The sequence below is a fragment of the Primulina huaijiensis genome, chromosome 3 (genome assembly GCF_012295235.1).
Source record: "Primulina huaijiensis isolate GDHJ02 chromosome 3, ASM1229523v2, whole genome shotgun sequence".
Taxonomy (NCBI): Eukaryota; Viridiplantae; Streptophyta; class Magnoliopsida; order Lamiales; family Gesneriaceae; genus Primulina; species Primulina huaijiensis.
The window spans coordinates 2988915-3008296 of NC_133308.1; the positions used below are offsets into that span (position 1 = coordinate 2988915).

General features: G+C 32.0%; 2 protein-coding genes across 3 annotated transcripts; both read left to right on the plus strand.

Moving 5' to 3' along the window:
- The first annotated feature begins 5666 nt into the window (after positions 1-5666).
- LOC140972082 (uncharacterized) lies at positions 5667-7620 on the plus strand. 2 transcript variants are annotated; one of them, XM_073434553.1, is made up of 2 exons: positions 5667-6031; positions 6582-7620. In XM_073434553.1, the coding sequence occupies exons 1-2, from the start codon at positions 5990-5992 to the stop codon at positions 7464-7466; spliced, it is 927 nt and encodes a 308-aa protein (XP_073290654.1). In that variant the 5' UTR covers positions 5667-5989; the 3' UTR covers positions 7467-7620. The 2 variants fall into 2 exon arrangements, with proteins under 2 accessions (XP_073290654.1, XP_073290653.1); XM_073434552.1 differs by lacking the exon at positions 5667-6031 and adding an exon at positions 6059-6246.
- A 2362-nt stretch (positions 7621-9982) lies between these two features.
- Positions 9983-12289, plus strand: LOC140972083 (13S globulin seed storage protein-like). Its single transcript, XM_073434554.1, has 3 exons — positions 9983-10228; positions 11143-11863; positions 12005-12289. Exons 1-3 carry the CDS (start codon positions 10033-10035, stop codon positions 12156-12158), a joined length of 1071 nt encoding a protein of 356 aa, XP_073290655.1. The 5' UTR covers positions 9983-10032; the 3' UTR covers positions 12159-12289.
- The last annotated feature ends 7093 nt before the right edge of the window (positions 12290-19382 follow it).

The following is a 19382-nucleotide window of genomic DNA, read 5'->3' on the forward strand; positions in this document are numbered from 1 at the left end:
TGGGCTCATCCATAGGATATCACATATGATTTCCAAGCTTTGGAACCACTTTTCTTCATGTAATGATCATGCAAAAAGGCCATATTTGACCATCGATTTATCCCAATTGGTCTCTCAATTAGGTAATGTAGCCAAACTGTATAAGGCTTTCAGGTTTACATAGAGTAAATGTTGCCAGCCATGCCACTTACTCATTCACCAAACTTGTCTGCAAAATTAATTAATGACATGACATTCAATTCTATTGCTGGTATCAACTTAAATGGAACATATGTGTATTTCCGTATTTGACTGGTAATTCAAAATCAAGTATATGCCAAAACATTTTTTTCTAAGAAAGAACATCTAGATTCTAGTATATATGACAACTTATCGTATATTCAACCCCCGAAACTCGGACATAAATAAATCACTTATCAAGTTCAATCAAGTAGAAGTTACGTCGAACTCGAATCGAGCTCTGAAACTGCGTACCTCAACAATTTTCTAAGTACAAAATAGTAAGTAGTAACAAACAGATAATATATGTTAGAATGTGTAGCAAGCCCATTAGTAATCCAAGCGTTTGCCGTATATACGTCAGCCGCCGTTGTCCAAATGCAAATGATCCTATGTTGTTAGCATGTGCAGCCTATCATTATTATTTAATATTTATTTGATTTTTATAATAATAATAATAATAGAGGAGGTAGCATGTGCCACTGGACACGGTCCATGCACCAAGTGTCAAAGAAAGAGACGCGTACACGCAAGCCTCACAAAGCTCCGTGTGATGGACACGTGTCATTGCACGAGCGGCTGCGCACATGACTTAAATACCTAACTTACCATGTGCCGCCGCGCAACATATTAATAATTTAGTGCCTGCTTTATAGTTTTTTCCCTCATTCTTAGATATGTATATTATATTTGTCCCGATAAATAATTGATTAAAAACTATATATTATGCTTTATATATTTTTTTTTATGGATTGTGTGTGGTTGTGTGGATCTTTTTTCTATTCTAGGAGGTGACTGGAGGATATATTCTTATAATAAAATATTTATCAAAATATATCTTAATTATCCAAAAAATAAATGTGAGTCTATGTTACACAGAGAGATTTACTTTCGATTTTTGTTTTGTATAAGATGATCGACCATCATCTCACTTGAAAATAAAAAATGTAAGATCCGTCAATATTTTTTATTTTACAGTTGAAATGATCGACCGATCATCGTATACAAACACATCGAAAATAGAACTAATTTAGATATCAAATAGTGTGATCCCTGCACATTGTAAGAGAAACAGTTAAAGTCGTTACCCGTTTGGGACTTTTAAGTGGAAAATGGTAAAGGTTGCTTCTGCTTTTTCAGACCGTTGCTTTATTCGTTGCGCTTCAAAGGATCTTTAATGAATCCATTCTATAAAGAGAAAAGTTAAAAAGCTAAGTGCCTATCGCTCCAGTGCTACAAAAACCTAATGAATGCAAGGAATTTTTTAACTAAGTTGTTCAGTTCCAATAATGGTGAATAAATTATAGATATTTTAGGGTGCAATATGATATTTTAGGTAACGGATATTCCACGGATGAATGCAAGTTTTGTCAAATTGTGCTTGAGGAAAACACACAAATTTTTTAATTGCCTTGTATAGAGAATGCGCGTTTTCAAGTATTTATATAATGGTCACGGATAATTTGTCGCCTTTTTAAATCTGATGATAATAAAAACATTTCCTAAGATATAATGAATAGGGATGTCCGCGTATTAAACCTGTCGTTCGGTGTGGATTAGACCCGGTGAAACAGGTCTACAAGCGGGTTCGAGGCAGATCTCGGGTTTAGTTGACTCCTCCGGTCATTTATGCCTATATATACATATATTTATGTGTGTGTGTGTATGTATATATATATTGAATAATAAAAACTTTATTCATAATTTTATTTTATAATATTTTAAGATTGAAATAATTTTATTATATTATAATATGTTTAATATAAAATATATTAAATAATTATCAATTGAATATTAAATTGATTGATTTTAAATTGCAATAATATTTTTTTGTTATTAAATATTATTAATATATAGTTGAAAAGGAACTTTAATGATTTATTTATTTTTAAATTTTTTTAATTTTTAATTTTATAAAATATAAAAATAATATAATTTGATAGGTCAAGGATCACGAGGCAAGGCGGGTCGGAAGTGAGATGGGACGAGTCCCGAATTTGGCCAAATTCGCTTCATTGTCATACATAATGATGAACATATCTTGTTTAAGATCGGACTTACAGCCAAATTCGCTTCATTGTCATACATAATGATGAACATATCTTGTTTAAGATCGGACTTACAGCTAGTTACATATCTAATCACTTCATCAAAACTCATGTGAATCTGATTCGATCCATGAAATATTATTTTCACTGCAAAAAGTATCATTTTTTTTAGTTGGTTACATTATGAACAAACATTGTGTAATATATGTTGATTTCACCGAAAATATTATTTTTTTGTCAAAAATATTATTTTTCACTGAAGATACTAATCGGATCGAGCCGTCTCACATAATTCGCGAGACCATTGAACATGTCAAAATTTTATATCCAAAAAAATTGATTCATTCAAACTTTTTACACTTTTTATTTATTTAACTTCTAACTTTTTGGGAAAGCTTTGGAGGTGGGGGAATTATAATGCGTTTACTATGTACGTATATGCAAAATGTTCATGTTTGAAAGCGCGTTGCTTCAACAGCTATATATTGAAAAACTAATTAGCACGAGACTAGATACATTGTATACACATATATTCAAACCTACATACTTTGTGTTCATTAAAATATGTGTATTAAACTTTGTCCTCTTCTTACAAATAATTTAATCAACCCTTAATATTGTCCATTTTCTTGCACTATCACATTCTTGCCACCGAAACCATATTCAAAACTAACCACATTTTTAGTCATAAGTGAACATCGAAAGCTATTTAATAAATATGTGTAATTAAATTATTTTTCAAAAGAAAATATATTAATATAAAATGGATAAGAATGAAAAATTTGTGGTTTTTTTGGTTGCGGGAGGAGATTTTTTACGATTGATCTCAAATTCGAGATCTTGTCTGAATTTGAGATTTTGGTGTCTAATAGGCTTGAAATTTTTTACTTCCAAATAAATGGTTATTTATGTATAAAGTTTTACATATATAAAATGTAATGGTTCAAAATCTAAGGATGTGGCTTGTCGGGGATTAATAAATTTGTAATGCTATTATCCATTGGAATGGAATACCTCACCCACGTTCAGTTTCTTGTCATATTTTGGTCCTTTTACCCCTTATCTTCTATTCTATAATTTTTTAACACTAAAATTATTACCAGGGGTACAATTACTGTGAAAAATTAAAATTTAATTTGTTTATATATTTTTTAAAGAATATTAAATTGATGCGGAAAAATCTTAAAGCTTTGAAAAGTGAGGAGATTCAATATATCACTATGAATATCATCCTAATAATTCTAATTTTCATGCTTAAAACCATAAGCCCGTTGCTTAAATATATGAAATCAGTTTATATATATATAAAAAAAAATTTTAAAGTCAAGAAAAGAGTGATCTTTTCGGATCCTGGTTTTGTTGAGATTATTTTGCAGGATTTAGGGATACACGGATGAATATAAATATTTTACGGTCATTTTCATCATATAAAAAAATGTAATTATTTTATCTTAGAGAATGTATACTCATATATGACTTTTAAACGAATCGATAAAATGACATGATTTTTATTTATAAAAGTTAGCTAGAATTTTCAAACAGGATAAATCAGGGAAATTTAATTCTATTTTACATTTCATGAAAATATAGTGTCACCACAAAAAATGCAAATAACGATGGAAAGGTTTTAGCGACAGAATAGTGACTATCAAAGTATTTAGCGTCACAGACCAATATAACGAGTGAAACTTGATTTCATCGTTAAATTGCAACATAATCAAACTGCTTGTCACATATATTTGGTGACAGAATATTATGTCGTTAAATATTAACATCAAATATGATATTACTTCGTTGAGTAGTGATAAAACTTATATAATATATCTACTGTGATACAGTATCACCTGTATATTTTCATTATACGGGTCGACTCGATCTATATCTATCATGAAAAATAATATTTTTTTGTTTAAAAGTTAATAATTTTCATCAGTTAGGCCGAGTAGAAGATATGTCTCATAAAATTGATTCGTGAGATTGTCTCTTACACAAACAATTTTGTGAAACTTATATTAGACATTTTTATTGAAGTTCACTACTGATTGAGGTGTATGCATAAAAGTAAATAAACTGTAACGGCATCTTCCAAAAGTACTTAGAGTATAGAGTGATAGAATATAGTTTGATTAGGCATTGATTTTGGGTTCAAAGCTAAAGATTTCTGTGCAAGATGAAATTTAACTACAATAATATTCACATTTACTGAAGAAGTTTTGTTACTGTCGAGTTTCGAACTAAAGATCTTATCCCCAACTTAGATCTTAAAATCAGATGAATCACACGACATCGACCATTGTTATACCATTTGAATCAAATTATTTGCATAATTTTGAGCAGATTCACGAAATTTATACTCGAGCATATCGAAAGTGACATAAACAACATAATGTAATCTGTTAGTACAATTGATTGATAGCTGATACATATCCCACAACGTTTTAAAAGTAAGTATACTGTAACAAGTGTAAATAATAAATCTTTGTCTCTAATCATATCATTTATTTTAAATCTACTTTCAAATTTTTTTTAAAAAAAAATATGACTTATTATATAATATAGAATTTTTTTTTTGGGTTTACAAGTTATGGGGATAAACAAGGAATTTACTGTTTAACTTTCTCATTTACAGAAATTAAATGTCCTGGTCTATATTAGTATTAATTATCCAGGTTCACACAAATTGTGTGACATTTCCAAAAATTAACTTACGTTATTTTTAATTCAAAATCCCCCTCCAAAAAAGAAAACATTAATCTAATCTATATCTACTGATTTAGCTCACTTTTTGGAGCCAAAGAAATTTTGAACTGTCAAAATTACCTTACTTAATATCAAATTCGCACTTCTCTAGGACACACAATAAATGGAAAGGCTAATGTCAAGGTAATAATTATGGAAAACCTAATTGGATTTAGCAATTGACTAAGATAGAAATGAGAACTATAATTTTTTTTTAATTATGAGTTTAAGCTTCCAAAATTAATATTGGTATATAAGTTTCCAAAGCAATGAATTTGAAAATAAGTAAACTCGATCTCTTCTATATTTAATTTAAGTTGATCTTGGATTCTTATTTTTTAAATTTTGATTGTTTAATTCCCCATTAACACTATGTATAATTACCTTAATTAAAAACGTATGAGCCTATGTTTTTTCATATTAAAATATAAATTTAATTTTTTAATCTAATATTAATATATATATATATATATTTTTTATAAATGCAGACATAATTATTATTGATTAAAAAAAATTTATTGATAGATAGTTCATAATATTATTTAGCTATTCATATTGAATATAAAATTAAATAATTGCACAATAAATTGATATAAGTAGTAACAGAAGACAAGGTTCCTAAAACGAGGGAAAATTCAATTTCTTCCTTTGAGAATTCAGAGGAAAGTGAGCCATGGGGTTTCCATTATTTATTTTAGAAAGTTTTATGGATTCCATATCATTTTTTTTTTTTTAATCTTCCAAAATATTCAAATGTGAAATGGTTTGTTTCGTGGCTTTCTTGTGATAATTTAATTTAATTTCACAGTAATAATATTTTTCAAAAACCTTTGTTTTGTTCTAAGGTTGCTGATTCTCTGTCTTTTATTAAACTTTCCGCTCTATATAAGCCTCAAATTCTTCTCACTCATAACTCCCTTTTCTACAAAAAGATTTCCTTTTTCTTTCTCACTGTTATTCAAGAACATATCATTTCACAAAGAATGGCGATGGGAGATATGGCTAATTTATGGGGATACGAAGAGGTGACCCTCTTAAAATTACACTTTGTTTCTTGTTTTTTTTATTCCTGGAATTGAGTCCCATTTCCAAGTTATAGTTTTTGTTTTTGCACTGAATGACATTTAGTCTAAGATTTCGCTGTGAAGAATTGGCTTTAGACTCGAAATTCCTCCTTGAGTCCCGTTTTAATCGAGACTGTTGTTTGGTGGAGAAAACCACCCCTGTATTCTGTGTCAGTGTTAGTGCAGATCTTGTGCCAGTGTTTTCTTTATATATGTAGAGATTTGAATGGTTTTTTGGTAAAGTTAGAATCTTTTTGTTCTACTTTGAAAAATTTGTCGATGATTCACTGAACAAACTTGTTATCAATTTTGGGATCCACTCCACGCTTGATGCTCTGTCTTTTTATGATAGGTATCAAATGGTCACAGTTTTTTGTCGGTCCCTTGGTGAAATTTCTAGTTTATATTGTCAGGATTATATTCCTGAAACTTAATGTTTCTGACTTTATGGTTTTTTTGGGAATTACGCGTTCTTTTCTTCTTTCTAACAAGAAATTCTCTTACTATGCAGTATCATGAGGCAGAGCAACTGGGACTGAAGCTTCTTGTGACGTCCCTCGAACTCGAAAAGTTGAAGGCCGAAGCAAAGGAGGAAGTAAGGAAGAACAATGAGTTAAAATACTTGCTAAACTTTGCCTTAAAAGAAAGAGATGAAGCCAAGAATCAACTCCAAAACCTTCTCAACACCACAGAAAAGAACATACCATCCTTCCCCCATTTTCATGTTGATAGCCCTGTCAAAAAACCTGCAGCAAAAGCCAATTCAAGCGTAACAGAATCCAATAGCCTCTCAGAAACATACAACTACCACTCACACGGTTCCTCCCCTGTGGACTGCCTTTTTGATTCCATCCCGTCTCCTGAATTCTCAAACATCAACTTTGTCGTTAGCAACCACCCTTTGGTCCAAGAACCAAATGTAACTATTTCCAACAGCCGTGTGACGTCCGAGGTTATGCCGAGGTTCGACGAAGGCTCGTTTGCAATAGACAATCTTGTGAGGGGAAGACCTTTGCCTCAGCAAGGGAAGTTTCTGCAGGCTGTTCTTGATGCCGGGCCACTTCTTCACACGCTTTTCATGGCTGGGCCGCTGCCTAGGTGGCGGAATCCTCCACAGCTTCATCCGGCTCACATTCCTCCGGTGTCGATCAAAGGATGTGACACCGATATTTTTGCTCAGAAACCGCCACCTAATTCAGCACGTTTGCCTCAAAGATTGCTAAATCTTCAGCCTTACGCACAGATGTCTTGTGGGTCGTCCCAAGTTTTTTCAGCACCCATGTTGAATTTTGCAAATCTAGCGTCCGGATCATGTCTGAGTAATGGTTCTCCAATGCCTTCTGGGTTAAATGCTAGTGCCTGTGTCCCTTTTGGTAAGAGACAAAGGCTATATTAAGTTGGGATTCATGTTCTTCAACAATTTTTGTACATTTAGGTGGGGATTGATGTAAATACTGTAGTTTGATTTTGGTCTCAATTGGACCAGGGCTTGAAATTTTAATTCTCTTTCAGTGTAGTTGATTTGAATTTTGGATAAGTTAAGGTTAATTTTTTTCAATCAATCCTCATTTTAAATTCAGTTTAGTTACAGTATAGTAGACAATCTATAAGCATATGGATGACTATTATGCTCAATAACTTCATGTAACTCTAATCGAAAAATATCCCGCACCGATAACTGACATCAATGACCCAAGTTTTACCACACGAGACTGGTAGGATTTCAGATGCAACACTACCCACACTGCTAGGATCGACGTTTCCAATATGCAGGACATAATTGATTGAGTTATATAAATAATAAAATAGTTTCTTCAAGTTGAGAGAGTTTCAATCTCTTAAAATAAAGGTGCTAAGAACTGGGCCAGCCATGTTAGTTAGCTGCTAAGAAGGCCTGGTAGTATTAAGTGGGCTACTCTTTTAAATTCCGTTTGCTATAATTGGGGCTGATATAATAGATCAAATCTTAAATTTAAATTTTACTTGTTTGGCAAAAATTTGTGTGAGATGGTCTCACAAGTTGTATTTTGTGAGACGGATCTCTTATTTGGGTCATCCATGAAAAAGTATTGATTTTTATACTAAGAATATTACTTTTTATTGTGAATATCGGTAGGGTTGACCCGTCTCACATATAAAGATTCGTGAGACCGTCTCACAAGAGATACTCTACTTGTTTATACATTATTAGTACATAGTGGAATGATTGAGTGAACTTGAAATTCATCTTAATTAATATGAATATTATATAAACTTGTAAGAGATAGATTTTGAGTTTATTGTATTACTTCCCCAAACAATAAAAATATATTTGAATATATTTGAAATCTATGAATTTTAATAGATTTGAAATCCATCAATTTAAACACATGGTTAAAGTTCTATGAATTCATCAGTTTAATCTATCATGTGATCTTTTGAAGAATTTTAAACGATACAGTCTAGTAATTAAAATCCTATTTGGGGAAAATTTCTAATAGGCTAGGATTATAATATACGGGCGTGTATAAAATTTTATGGAAAAAAATAAATAAAATTAGTGTGCCAATAAAAGTAGTGATTTTTTATTTTCTAAAGGAATATAACATAAAATCCATGCTAAACATTAGCAACATCTGCGATTACAGTAAAAATAAATTATATCGTTGGATGGTAACAAATTTAAAAGATAGATAGATTGTTTCACATATTAATTTTGTGATATCCGATTCAATTCATAAAAAATTATTATTTTTATGTCAAAATTATTACTTTTCTCTTTAAGTATGGATCGAGATGACATGTCTTACGAAAATATATTCACGAGAGCGTCTCACATGAGATCTATTCAATATCACAAAACTTGTACGAGACGGTCTCACGATTTATTTTTGTTAGACGGGTATTCTATTTGGATAACATATGAAAAATATTTTTTTTATGTCAAAAATATGATTTATTATTGTAAATATGAACATGATTGATTGGAGATAAAGATCCGTGAACTGTTTCAAAACATACCTACTAACATAACATTTATAAAAATAAAATATTACCTTTATAAGATTTCATTGTCTAGATCTTATTTCATCCGTACAAGATTTTTTTAATTACATGTAGTTAAATTTTATTTATTTTTTTGTCTATAATATGATACTGGAAAAATGCAATGCACTCAAATTCATTAATTTTTCAATTATTCTATTTACAATATTTAAGTAACTATTTATAATATTTCCAAAGAAAATTTTTATTTTCAAATAAAAAAATATCAACATTAGATAAGCTTAATTATTATTATTTAAATATACTCTATCAAATGTTTACAAGAAATTTTACCAATCATAATAAATATATGGGACCATTTTAATTATTAAACATGGATGATTTTTAATCTTTTTTAGTTGGTATTTTTAATCTTTTTTAGTTGGTATAATTTTTTTTTAACTCAAACTACCAAAACTACTCATCTCACCTATTATATTATTTCATATAAGTATTATTTATAATTCATATATTAATATATAGAGTAAGTCTATTGTGAGACGGTCTCACGAATCTTTATCTGTGAGACGGGTCAACCTTATCGATATTCACAATAAAAAGTAATACTCTTAGCATAAAAAGTAATACTTTTTCATGGATGACCTAAATAAAAGATCCGTCTCACAAAATATGACTCGTGAGACCGTCTCACACAAGTTTTTGCCTAATATAAATTAATTACTAAATAATTTATGAAAGCATATTTTTAATTTACATTTATATTTAGCCTAATTAAATAGTTACATTTACGTCATCCTTGAATTAAAAGAAAATCTTTCTGTTAAGATTATAATATTATCCGCAAAATCTGAATTTGACTAGGATTTCGCCATTTCGTTCAATTCCCTCTATAAATATCAACCCATACCCGTACTCCAATCCACGTTAAAAAACAGTACACATTCATTCGTTCTCTGCTTTAAAAAAAAGAAGAAGATATGGAGATTGATTTGTCACCAAAGTTGGCGAAGAAGGTGTACGGCGGAGACGGTGGCGCGTACTATGCGTGGTGCCCCAACGAGCTGCCGATGCTGCGTGAGGGAAACATCGGCGCCGCCAAGCTTGCTCTTGAGAAGAATGGCCTCGCTATGCCTCGCTATTCCGACTCTGCCAAGGTTGCGTATGTTCTTCAAGGTATCATAAATAATCATTCGAAAAAATTTATTAAAAAAATTGTTTAATGTTTGCTTTTGCATGCGTATATTATTGGTATATGAATGAAATCACACTTTTCCAATTTAATTTTACGAATAGAAACATTAATTATGAAAAAACAATTCTTCAATTGAACCTAAATAGAAAACATTTGATGAAACATAGTTTTATCATTGCTTTTCTCCAAACATTTTTTTGATAAATGCACGCACATATTCTAATTACTTTTTAAAAAAATTTCTAAACTAAATTTTATTGTATATAATAAATCGGTGCATCCATTATCGTTTGTGGAATTTCAAGCAATTCAAATTTTGTACTAATTTTTTGCTTTATTTTTATTTGAAAATACAACGTTTTAAAAGTTGTCAAATAATATAAATATTTCTGATTGTATAGAGATATATATTGTGGGCTACTAATTATTTTAACATAAATTTTTTTAAGAAACCGTCTCGTCAATTAAGAAATTGATATATGACACGATCCGATTAACTCATAAAAAAATTTATTTTTTATGACAAAAATATCATTTTTCATGATTAATATAGATCCGGTGTATCTCCAACTCTTATTTTAAAATATCTTTCAAATAAAATCATTTTTTTTGGTTGCCAAGTAGTTGATATATTTGTAACTGTCAACTCGTCCAATTTATGTAAGTTATGATATCTTAAAATTCGATTTTTAAATGAGACCCCGCTCTTGGCCCAATGATCTCACCTAAGATTTCCTCGTGTATAGACTCGAGTTCGAGTCCTCCTCACCCTTAGATTAGGATTTTAAAAAAATCGATTTTTAAATATTAATTAGTTGTAATCTTGTCCTCTGAAATCTCAATCTAAACTAATATGTTTCCCCTCTGAATTGTGACATATATATATATATGTAAGGTAGTGGAGTCGCTGGAATTGTTCTCCCCGAAAAAGAAGAGAAAGTTCTCGCAATCAAGAAAGGCGACGCCTTAGCACTCCCCTTTGGCGTCGTCACATGGTGGTACAACAAACAAGACCCCGAACTCGTAATCCTCTTCCTCGGAGACACCTCGACCGCCCATAAGTCCGGCTCCTTCACCGACTTCTTCCTCACCGGCCCTAAAGGCATTTTCACCGGGTTCTCCACCGAGTTCGTGGGCCGTGCATGGGACTTGGATGAAGCCACCGTCAAAACCCTAGTCGGCACACAATCTGGTACGGGCATTGTAAAGCTCGACCCCGGATTCAAGATGCCCGAACCAAAGAAAGAACACTACAAGGGCATGGCTTTGAACTGCGAGGAAGCTCCATTGGATGTCGATATCAAGAACGGAGGTAAAGTTGTGGTTCTTAACACGAAGAACTTGCCGTTGGTTGGGGAAGTCGGGCTCGGCGCGGACCTTGTTCGGCTGAATGGCAACGCTATGTGTTCCCCAGGGTTTTCCTGTGATTCTGCGTTGCAGGTTACTTACATTGTGAGGGGAAGTGGAAGGGTTCAGGTGGTCGGAGTTGATGGGAAGAGGGTCTTGGAGACAACAATTAAAGCTGGCAATCTTTTCATTGTTCCTAGGTTCTTCGTCGTGTCCAAGATCTCTGATCCTGAGGGCATGGATTGGTTCTCTATCATAACAACTCCCAAGTAAGTGTTTGTTACTTCAATTTATTTAGTTTCAAATTATAATCTTTTCACTAAATATAACTTCATATACCCCATCGGGTCTCGAACCCTCTTTTTAATATGAACTATAAGTCATGGATTTTTGTGTGTTTGAATTTGCAGCCCAATATTCACTCATCTGGCTGGGAGGACCTCAGTTTGGAAGGCGTTGTCTCCTCAAGTGTTGCAGGCATCTTTCAATGTACCAGCGGATGTGGAGCAAAAGTTTACCTCAAAGAGAAAGGCCGAAGAGATCTTCTTCCCTCCGCCGAATTAAATTCATCAATAATTTAATCCGTTTCAGCAATAATTCTATTACCAAGAAGTGGAACAATTTATTATTTTGTTTCCTTTCCATTTCTGGCTTTTATCATGGTTTTTTTGGTTATGTTATAAGTTTTAAAATAATAATTATTTATTTCTACCATAATTTTTACATTTGTGTGCACTGTGGTTTATTAATAAGCATCTATTGGCTTTTGCGGTTGATTGAAACCAAACAAAATTTACATATCTCTAACCCTCATGTTTAACATTTTATTTTCCTAAAATAAACTTTGTTATGAATATTTAAATCTTATTAATGTCTTTTAAATTAATTTAAATTTCTTTTTATCTATTAAAATTATTTTTATATTATTTTTTTAGAGTACAAATGTTATTGTTTCAGACTACAAAAATATAATATAACTGATCGCACTACTGACAGGATTTGAGCGTGGATGCGAGAATTAGAAACAATTAAATCACCAAGCACTGGTACAAGTTAGGTAGTTAATCCAATTGCATGAAATAAAATGAATTATTCTAAAATTTATTATGTTATTATTATTTTACGAATAGACAAACTCAGATTATCACTTATGCGGCAATCTAAATTTTTGCTGTTATATATTTCATTAATACCAATTTATAATAATATAGATTCGAATAATTATTTGTAATTAATTTGAGATTAATTTAAGGAAAAAGATATCGTGTGTGTATAGATATGCATATAAAAATGATATAACTAAATAGTTCATTAATGAATAGTCATAAAAAATTACTTATTATTTATTTAATAGTTTTCGAATAATTTAATTACATCAAACATCAAAACTAGAATAATTTTAAATGTAAATTATGAGAGTTCTTAGAAAACATTAAAATAAATTGTATACATATATCATTATTTTTTAAAACAAAAGTCGTTTCATTCATTGTTTTATAAAAATATGAATGGTTTCTGTGAATAAATTTATATTTTCACTTCTTTACAAATAAATACGCATGCAAGAGAGAAACCAAAAAAGGGGAAATGTGCTTTTGGGAAATATGGATTTGAGAAATATGAATTTCGATTATAAAATAATAGATCAAATTTTAAATTCATAATCTAAATTTTATAAATTAGTAATACAAAATACAATGAATTTCAGGTGACAACATTACTGGTGAATTTGAAATCTATTATAATTAACATGAAATATTATATAAACACATGTAATGTGTGAATTTAAATTTTGTGATCTTATTTATCTAAAAAACAAAAATACATTTGAAATTCATCAACTTACGTAGGATAAAGTATCGTTGAAAAAAAATGTATTTCGATTGAGTATTGACAATATATGTCAAATTATACAAATGGCATATACAACAGTCCCAATGATTTCGGTTTTTCATTTTATCAAATTTTATTTTTAATCTTTTATATTTAGTGATAATGTGATAATAGTCATGTCAACGTTACATCAACACAACGTTACATCAACGTTCTATAATCCAAAAAAAAAACGAAGATTATAAAAAAAATCAAATATAATGGAGTAAATATTAATTTTTGGACTAACTCAAAATTTAATTTGTTTTTTTCTAAAAAAAATTATAAAACCAAAAGTCCATAAATGGCGACGGTAACCTGGAAATACAAAGAGATGGCAACTTTGGAAGCTCTGACGCTTGAATATCCTCTCATTGATTCCAATTTCAGAAAATTTGTACTTCTCAAGGCATTTTCATCGGTCCACTCTCCTTTCCTTCACATTCTCAATTCTGATTTTGTTCAACGCCGAATTTTTATCTATTTTAGATTTAGATGTGCAATATTTTGAGAAATTATGTGTTCAATCGGCTGTTGGAGAACCTAGTTTCTTCATCGTCCCTTTTCGTTACAATTTTCTCATGTTTTTTTAAAAAGGCGTTTTTCTTAAAAAAAAAAAAAAAACCCAATCTCAATGTAAGCAAACTGGGTCATTGTGTGGCCGCTTTCAGCTAGTTTACTTGTGCCATTTTGAACTCGGGTGTTCTCGACTTCGTAATTGTGTTTTGTGAGGAGTCTTGAGAGTTCAGTCATTCGGGTTTCTTACGCATTACGTGATTCTTTATTTATTATAAAATAATGACGATAATTCGTTTATGTTTTTGCACTTTTTTGTCGCTCTTCATGAGTCTGTTAAATAGCTGCCCTTAATGACTGATCCTGTTTCTCTTCATGTTGTAGTTGAAGATTTTCTCATGCATGATCTCTATGTTTTAGCGGCTTTTGCAGAACAAGATTGCTCGTCATTTTTCTTCCCTTCTATACGCTAGTACTGGGAAGTAATTGCTCTCTCTCACTCTCGCTCTCTCAATCTTTTTTGTGGAAAAGTAGGTCATCACACAGGTCTTATCCATATTAGATAATCAGCATCGAGCTGTTGAACAAGGCAACAAGCTGCCTCTAAATGCCCTTCTAATGTACATTTGCTTGTTTATGTGGTGTCTTTGGTCATATTTGTACTTTTAAGTAAGTTATAATATCTGTTCATATTACAAATCTGTCCATGATTCAGTAGTCAAAATAATTAATAAAAAATGCTCTTTTGCTAGAAGAGAACATGTTTTTATTTTAAATATTTTCTACTCTGCTATGAAATTATGTCTGTCTGGATAAAATAAGCAAATGATGATAGAAGCAAAAGAAAGGACTCGTGCAAGTCCAGCACTCTGCTTTCTAAAAATTAAGGTTGTAATTTAGCATTGCTCATCGTACCAGGATTGATGTTTATTTTATTTGTCCAAATCATATATAGTTAAAAAAAGTATTTGTTATCTAACACTGGTCCACCATTACATTTAAAAAATTATCTTCTGCTGTGTATTTCAAATAAACTTGAAGAGATCATTTTTTTAAAAAAAATGATTGACCAAGTCCATTTTCCCAAACACCCCTTAAAAAAAAGCTCATGAGACATTGGCAACATCTTGGTGCACCTTGAAATCCCCTCAAATAAAAATATTGTGAATTTTAAGTGGAATCCATATACAATAGTCGTTCATATTTTCTTGTAAAATATTAGTTTTGTTCAATAGCTTGTAAATTACATTTTGTATGCTATGTTTCTTAATTTCATGTTACATTTCAGTCATAAATATGATTACTCAGTGTGCGTTATTTTGACAAGGCACATGACTTGCCATGCGCCTGCTTGCGCCTGAGTATCTGTATGCTCTCCGAGTTTACTGCCTATGGTCCAAACAACACAAATGACTGCTGCCAGTTGACCAATCATATGGTGGTGGCTGGGGAGGCTGGTGCTTCTAAACCAGCACTGGGAAAGAGTTGGAAGAACATCCCACATGTTAGGCTTTTGCTATCCAGATACCATGTCGCTGATGCTTAGCTTGCTGCATTTCAATATATACTTAAACACCCATATTTGGTATGTATCTTTGCTTACAAGGTGTTTCAAGTCTGAATGCCTGAACCCTCCGAATGGACACTTTATCACATTATATCCAACTCATATTGAACCCAACATTTTTTAGATTGAAATTTGTGATTAGATAGATTAGATTAGAATGGCATTAGAACACAAAAGAATAAGATTTAGCTTACACATAGGTCTAAATTTTGCATGATAAATTATAAAAATATTCTTAAATTCAACTACATTTTTTTTAATCTATTTTCTTTGAAAAGAAAAAATTTTAAAAATGTCATCATGAATGTAATATCAATATATTGTATAACTATTATCTTGTATAACTCACCAAACCCTATTCAATACACTCACCAACTGGTAGCTACCGACGTCTCGACAATCCTTCTATTTCAAGTTCCAGTGATGCCAACCTACTTGGTCGTCAGATTAAATACTTATAGAGTTATAGTCGAATGCGTCATACGATCTAACGACTTATATTTAATGCAATTATTTTTCTTATTATTTTTTTATAAAGTTTATTTCATGTAATTTTTATTATTATTTGTGTATGTATTTATGGAAATAATAAATGCTGATAACAACACAAAAATAGGAAAGAAAAAAAAGTTCACGTGTTGCTGTTATTGTGTTCTTTATATCATATTCGTTTTATTTTACCAGCTAAAATAACTTTTTTTTTTGTAACTGTATATTTTGTAGTTTGAGATATTCAATTTGAATCTCTATGATATATATCCGATATTATATAAACATCGAAAGAAATGACAAAAAAGGTAAAATAAGATTTAATTTATTGATTAAGACTAGACAATGATTTTAAAAATAAGACAAGATAATTTACTTTTTTCAAATATTTTAGTACTCTGTTATTTTTTTTTTTTTTAAAAAAAAACAACAATATGAGCCATCTGTTTTGTAGCTAGAGTAGACATGGCCACCGGTCAAGTTGGACCCAAACTTGGACCGAACCTGATTCGTAGTCAACGAGCCTGTTAATTGGGTCAATAATTTTGGTCCAGAACTGTGACTGTAACCAACCAAAAGTGGTTCTGTAATGCCGAGAATTTTATGTTGATAATCTGAGATTAATGATTATGACTTGTAGTGCTTATAGATGGATCAAGTCGCGATCAGAATGGGACACGCACGAGTTAGCCTAAGTTGAAATCCCGTAGGTATCGCGCACATGCGCGGCAGAGAGGCGCGCATATGCGCGAGTTCCATGTGCCGAGGTCGAAGGCCTCGCGCATATGCGCGAGAAGCGACGCGCATATGCGCGCGTTGCTGGAATTGATTTATGCGGAGACCGTAGGTCTCGCGCATATGCGCGAGAAGAGTGCACGCATATGCACGAGCAGCAGAACAACCAAAATGCCGAGACCGAAGGTCTCGCGCATATGCGCCGGTTGAGGTCGCACATATGCGCGAGACGTGTAATTCAAAGATGAAGCCATTTGCCCCTTACCATGCATGATATATATATATACAAGTCTTCATTCACAACTCAGAAAACCCAGGAAGCGAGCCGAGAGAATCCATAGCTACTTCTCAAGCTTTTTAGCTAAACAAATTCGATTGTACACGATCCGACCATCCGATTTTCAATCCGAGGTTAGATTCTTGATCCTCTTGTTAGTAGCATAAAAAGGAGGTAAGTTTTATTCAAGTACAACATGGTTTGAAAGTTAGAGGTTGAGGAAATCAATATATGCTCTATATTATGTGTTCGTAAGATGATAAGCAACATATATTCGCAACCGGATCGAAGAACGGACACCGTATGTGATTCTTGCTAATTTTCAGCATACATGTCATGAGTTTATGCAGAAAATGGAGGTTATGAGATAGATATGATTGTTGTTATGAATTGGTAACATCGATCTTATGAGGTTTGAGTTACCGGTATCGCAAGCTTACGCCGTTATACCGTCGAAATGTACCGAGATTGAATATTGATCCGTATGTGTACTTATTTGAGTTAGAGGTTGATATGGTACATTTTATACATGTCATGTCAGATTTGTATTGCCTGATTGGTATCGAGATTTCAAGACTTCGACTTGTTCAGACCGAGACTACGACAAGAAAGGTATAATTCAATGTTTGATTCGGGAAGATACAACTCAAATGAGATTCAATTTGAGTTTCCCAAAATCACATACTTGTTATGTTTGTACTTTATATTGATTTACATATATGTACTGAGATAGGAGAGTCATTGGTAGATACGCCAATTTTCTAAACGTTCGGTGATATTGAAACATAGGGGAAGATTCACTCCGATTGTAGAATTCGATACAGACAGGACCGAAGTTTAGGAATAAGATGTAACGCCACCCCGATTGGGAGAGTAGGTGGGAGACTTGTTACATCTTGTTCACATCGGGATCCCTAGATTAGATATGAATTGAGTCAAAGATATGAGTTTGATTTATATTGCTTGACTTATTATGATTATGTTTCATATACATTAAGATGTATTGTTGTTGATTTCATTCATGATAGTATGTTCATGATTTATATTGTGTATATGTATGTATACATGTTTTATATTGGGATTTGTTCTCACCAGAGTATCCGGCTGTTGTTGTGTCTGTATGTGTGCATGACAACAGGTGGGACAGGATCAGGGTCACGCAGAGGATGAGAGATCGAGTTAGCGTGGAGATTTCGGGCGTAGCAGATGAACTAGGAATGTTTACATGTGACATGTAGTTGTGGTAAACTCTAGTTGTATTATGGAAAGGGAATAAGACATGTATTTACTTTTGTTGAAATAAAATAAAAAAATGTTGTTTGTGTATGATTTTATACAACTGTTTTTTATATTAAAAGCAAAATTTTGACCTACATTTTCTAGCAAAGATCCACTTAATCCCAAAAATAATTGAGTTAGAGCCCGGGTCTCCACAGGTTCAGTTAAGGTTTTAGGTTCAATTTGTCGACCCATCGGGACGAACCTGACAGATTGACAATATTTATTTATTTTTTTAAAAAATAGACGAACGCGATCAATGGATCAAGTGGTCGTTGGATATCAACGACAACGGTAGTTGATCAACCCGAGGGTTTGAACCATCGGATCCGCCTTTATTTGAATTTTTAAAAAATAAATTAACGGTCACCATTTTATGGCTGTTGATGATCAAAGGTCACGATGATATGAAAATTGTGAAACAGTCAACTCGGACCTGGACTTGTTGGTCGACAGTTGATTTTCTTTTAATTTTCCGAAATCAACCTTATAAATCCCCCTCACCCCTTTCTTTTCTTCACACAATTCTCTCTTAATTCTCAATATTTAATTCTCAATTCAAGCTTTATTTCTTCATTTTCAAAATATAAATGGTCTATTATTGTTATGGTCAAGTCGTTGTGGTAAGTGCAAGGCAAAGAGTGTCATGCCAGAGTTTAAAGATTACAATTTTCCTCCATTAAATGTTGATGGCTATGATCTTAATTTTTCCGATGTATCAAGAACAAGAAATAGTCCAACAAACATATCATCACCCAAGTCAAGAAAGTAAGAGCAATCTGACTGCGCTTAAAACTCGAGCGGTGCCTTTCCACACATCTAATATCGTCATCAAACATTTCGAAAATGTGATGCTTCCCTCCGGTGATTTTCCAGCCAAATACAAATATTGTCTGATAGTTTACAAATGGCAACAAAGATGTGATTGTGAAACTTTAAAACAACACATCGAGAAAGGTCATCCGATGGAAATTAGTAATGATCGTTCTCAAATTCAAATACCAAGATTCTCATATCAAACGGGCAACGATTATCAACTATTTAAATATTTTGA

Coding starts and splice junctions, on each gene's coding strand:
- LOC140972082 (XM_073434552.1), top strand. CDS start 6,124: ATGACATTTAGTCTAAGATTTCGCTGTGAAGAATTGGCTTTAGACTCG. Junction 6,247..6,581: donor CCCCTGTATTCTGTGTCAGT/GTTAGTGCAGAT, acceptor CTTACTATGCAG/TATCATGAGGCAGAGCAACT.
- LOC140972083 (XM_073434554.1), top strand. CDS start 10,033: ATGGAGATTGATTTGTCACCAAAGTTGGCGAAGAAGGTGTACGGCGGA. Junction 10,229..11,142: donor GGTTGCGTATGTTCTTCAAG/GTATCATAAATA, acceptor TATATATGTAAG/GTAGTGGAGTCGCTGGAATT. Junction 11,864..12,004: donor TCTATCATAACAACTCCCAA/GTAAGTGTTTGT, acceptor TTGAATTTGCAG/CCCAATATTCACTCATCTGG.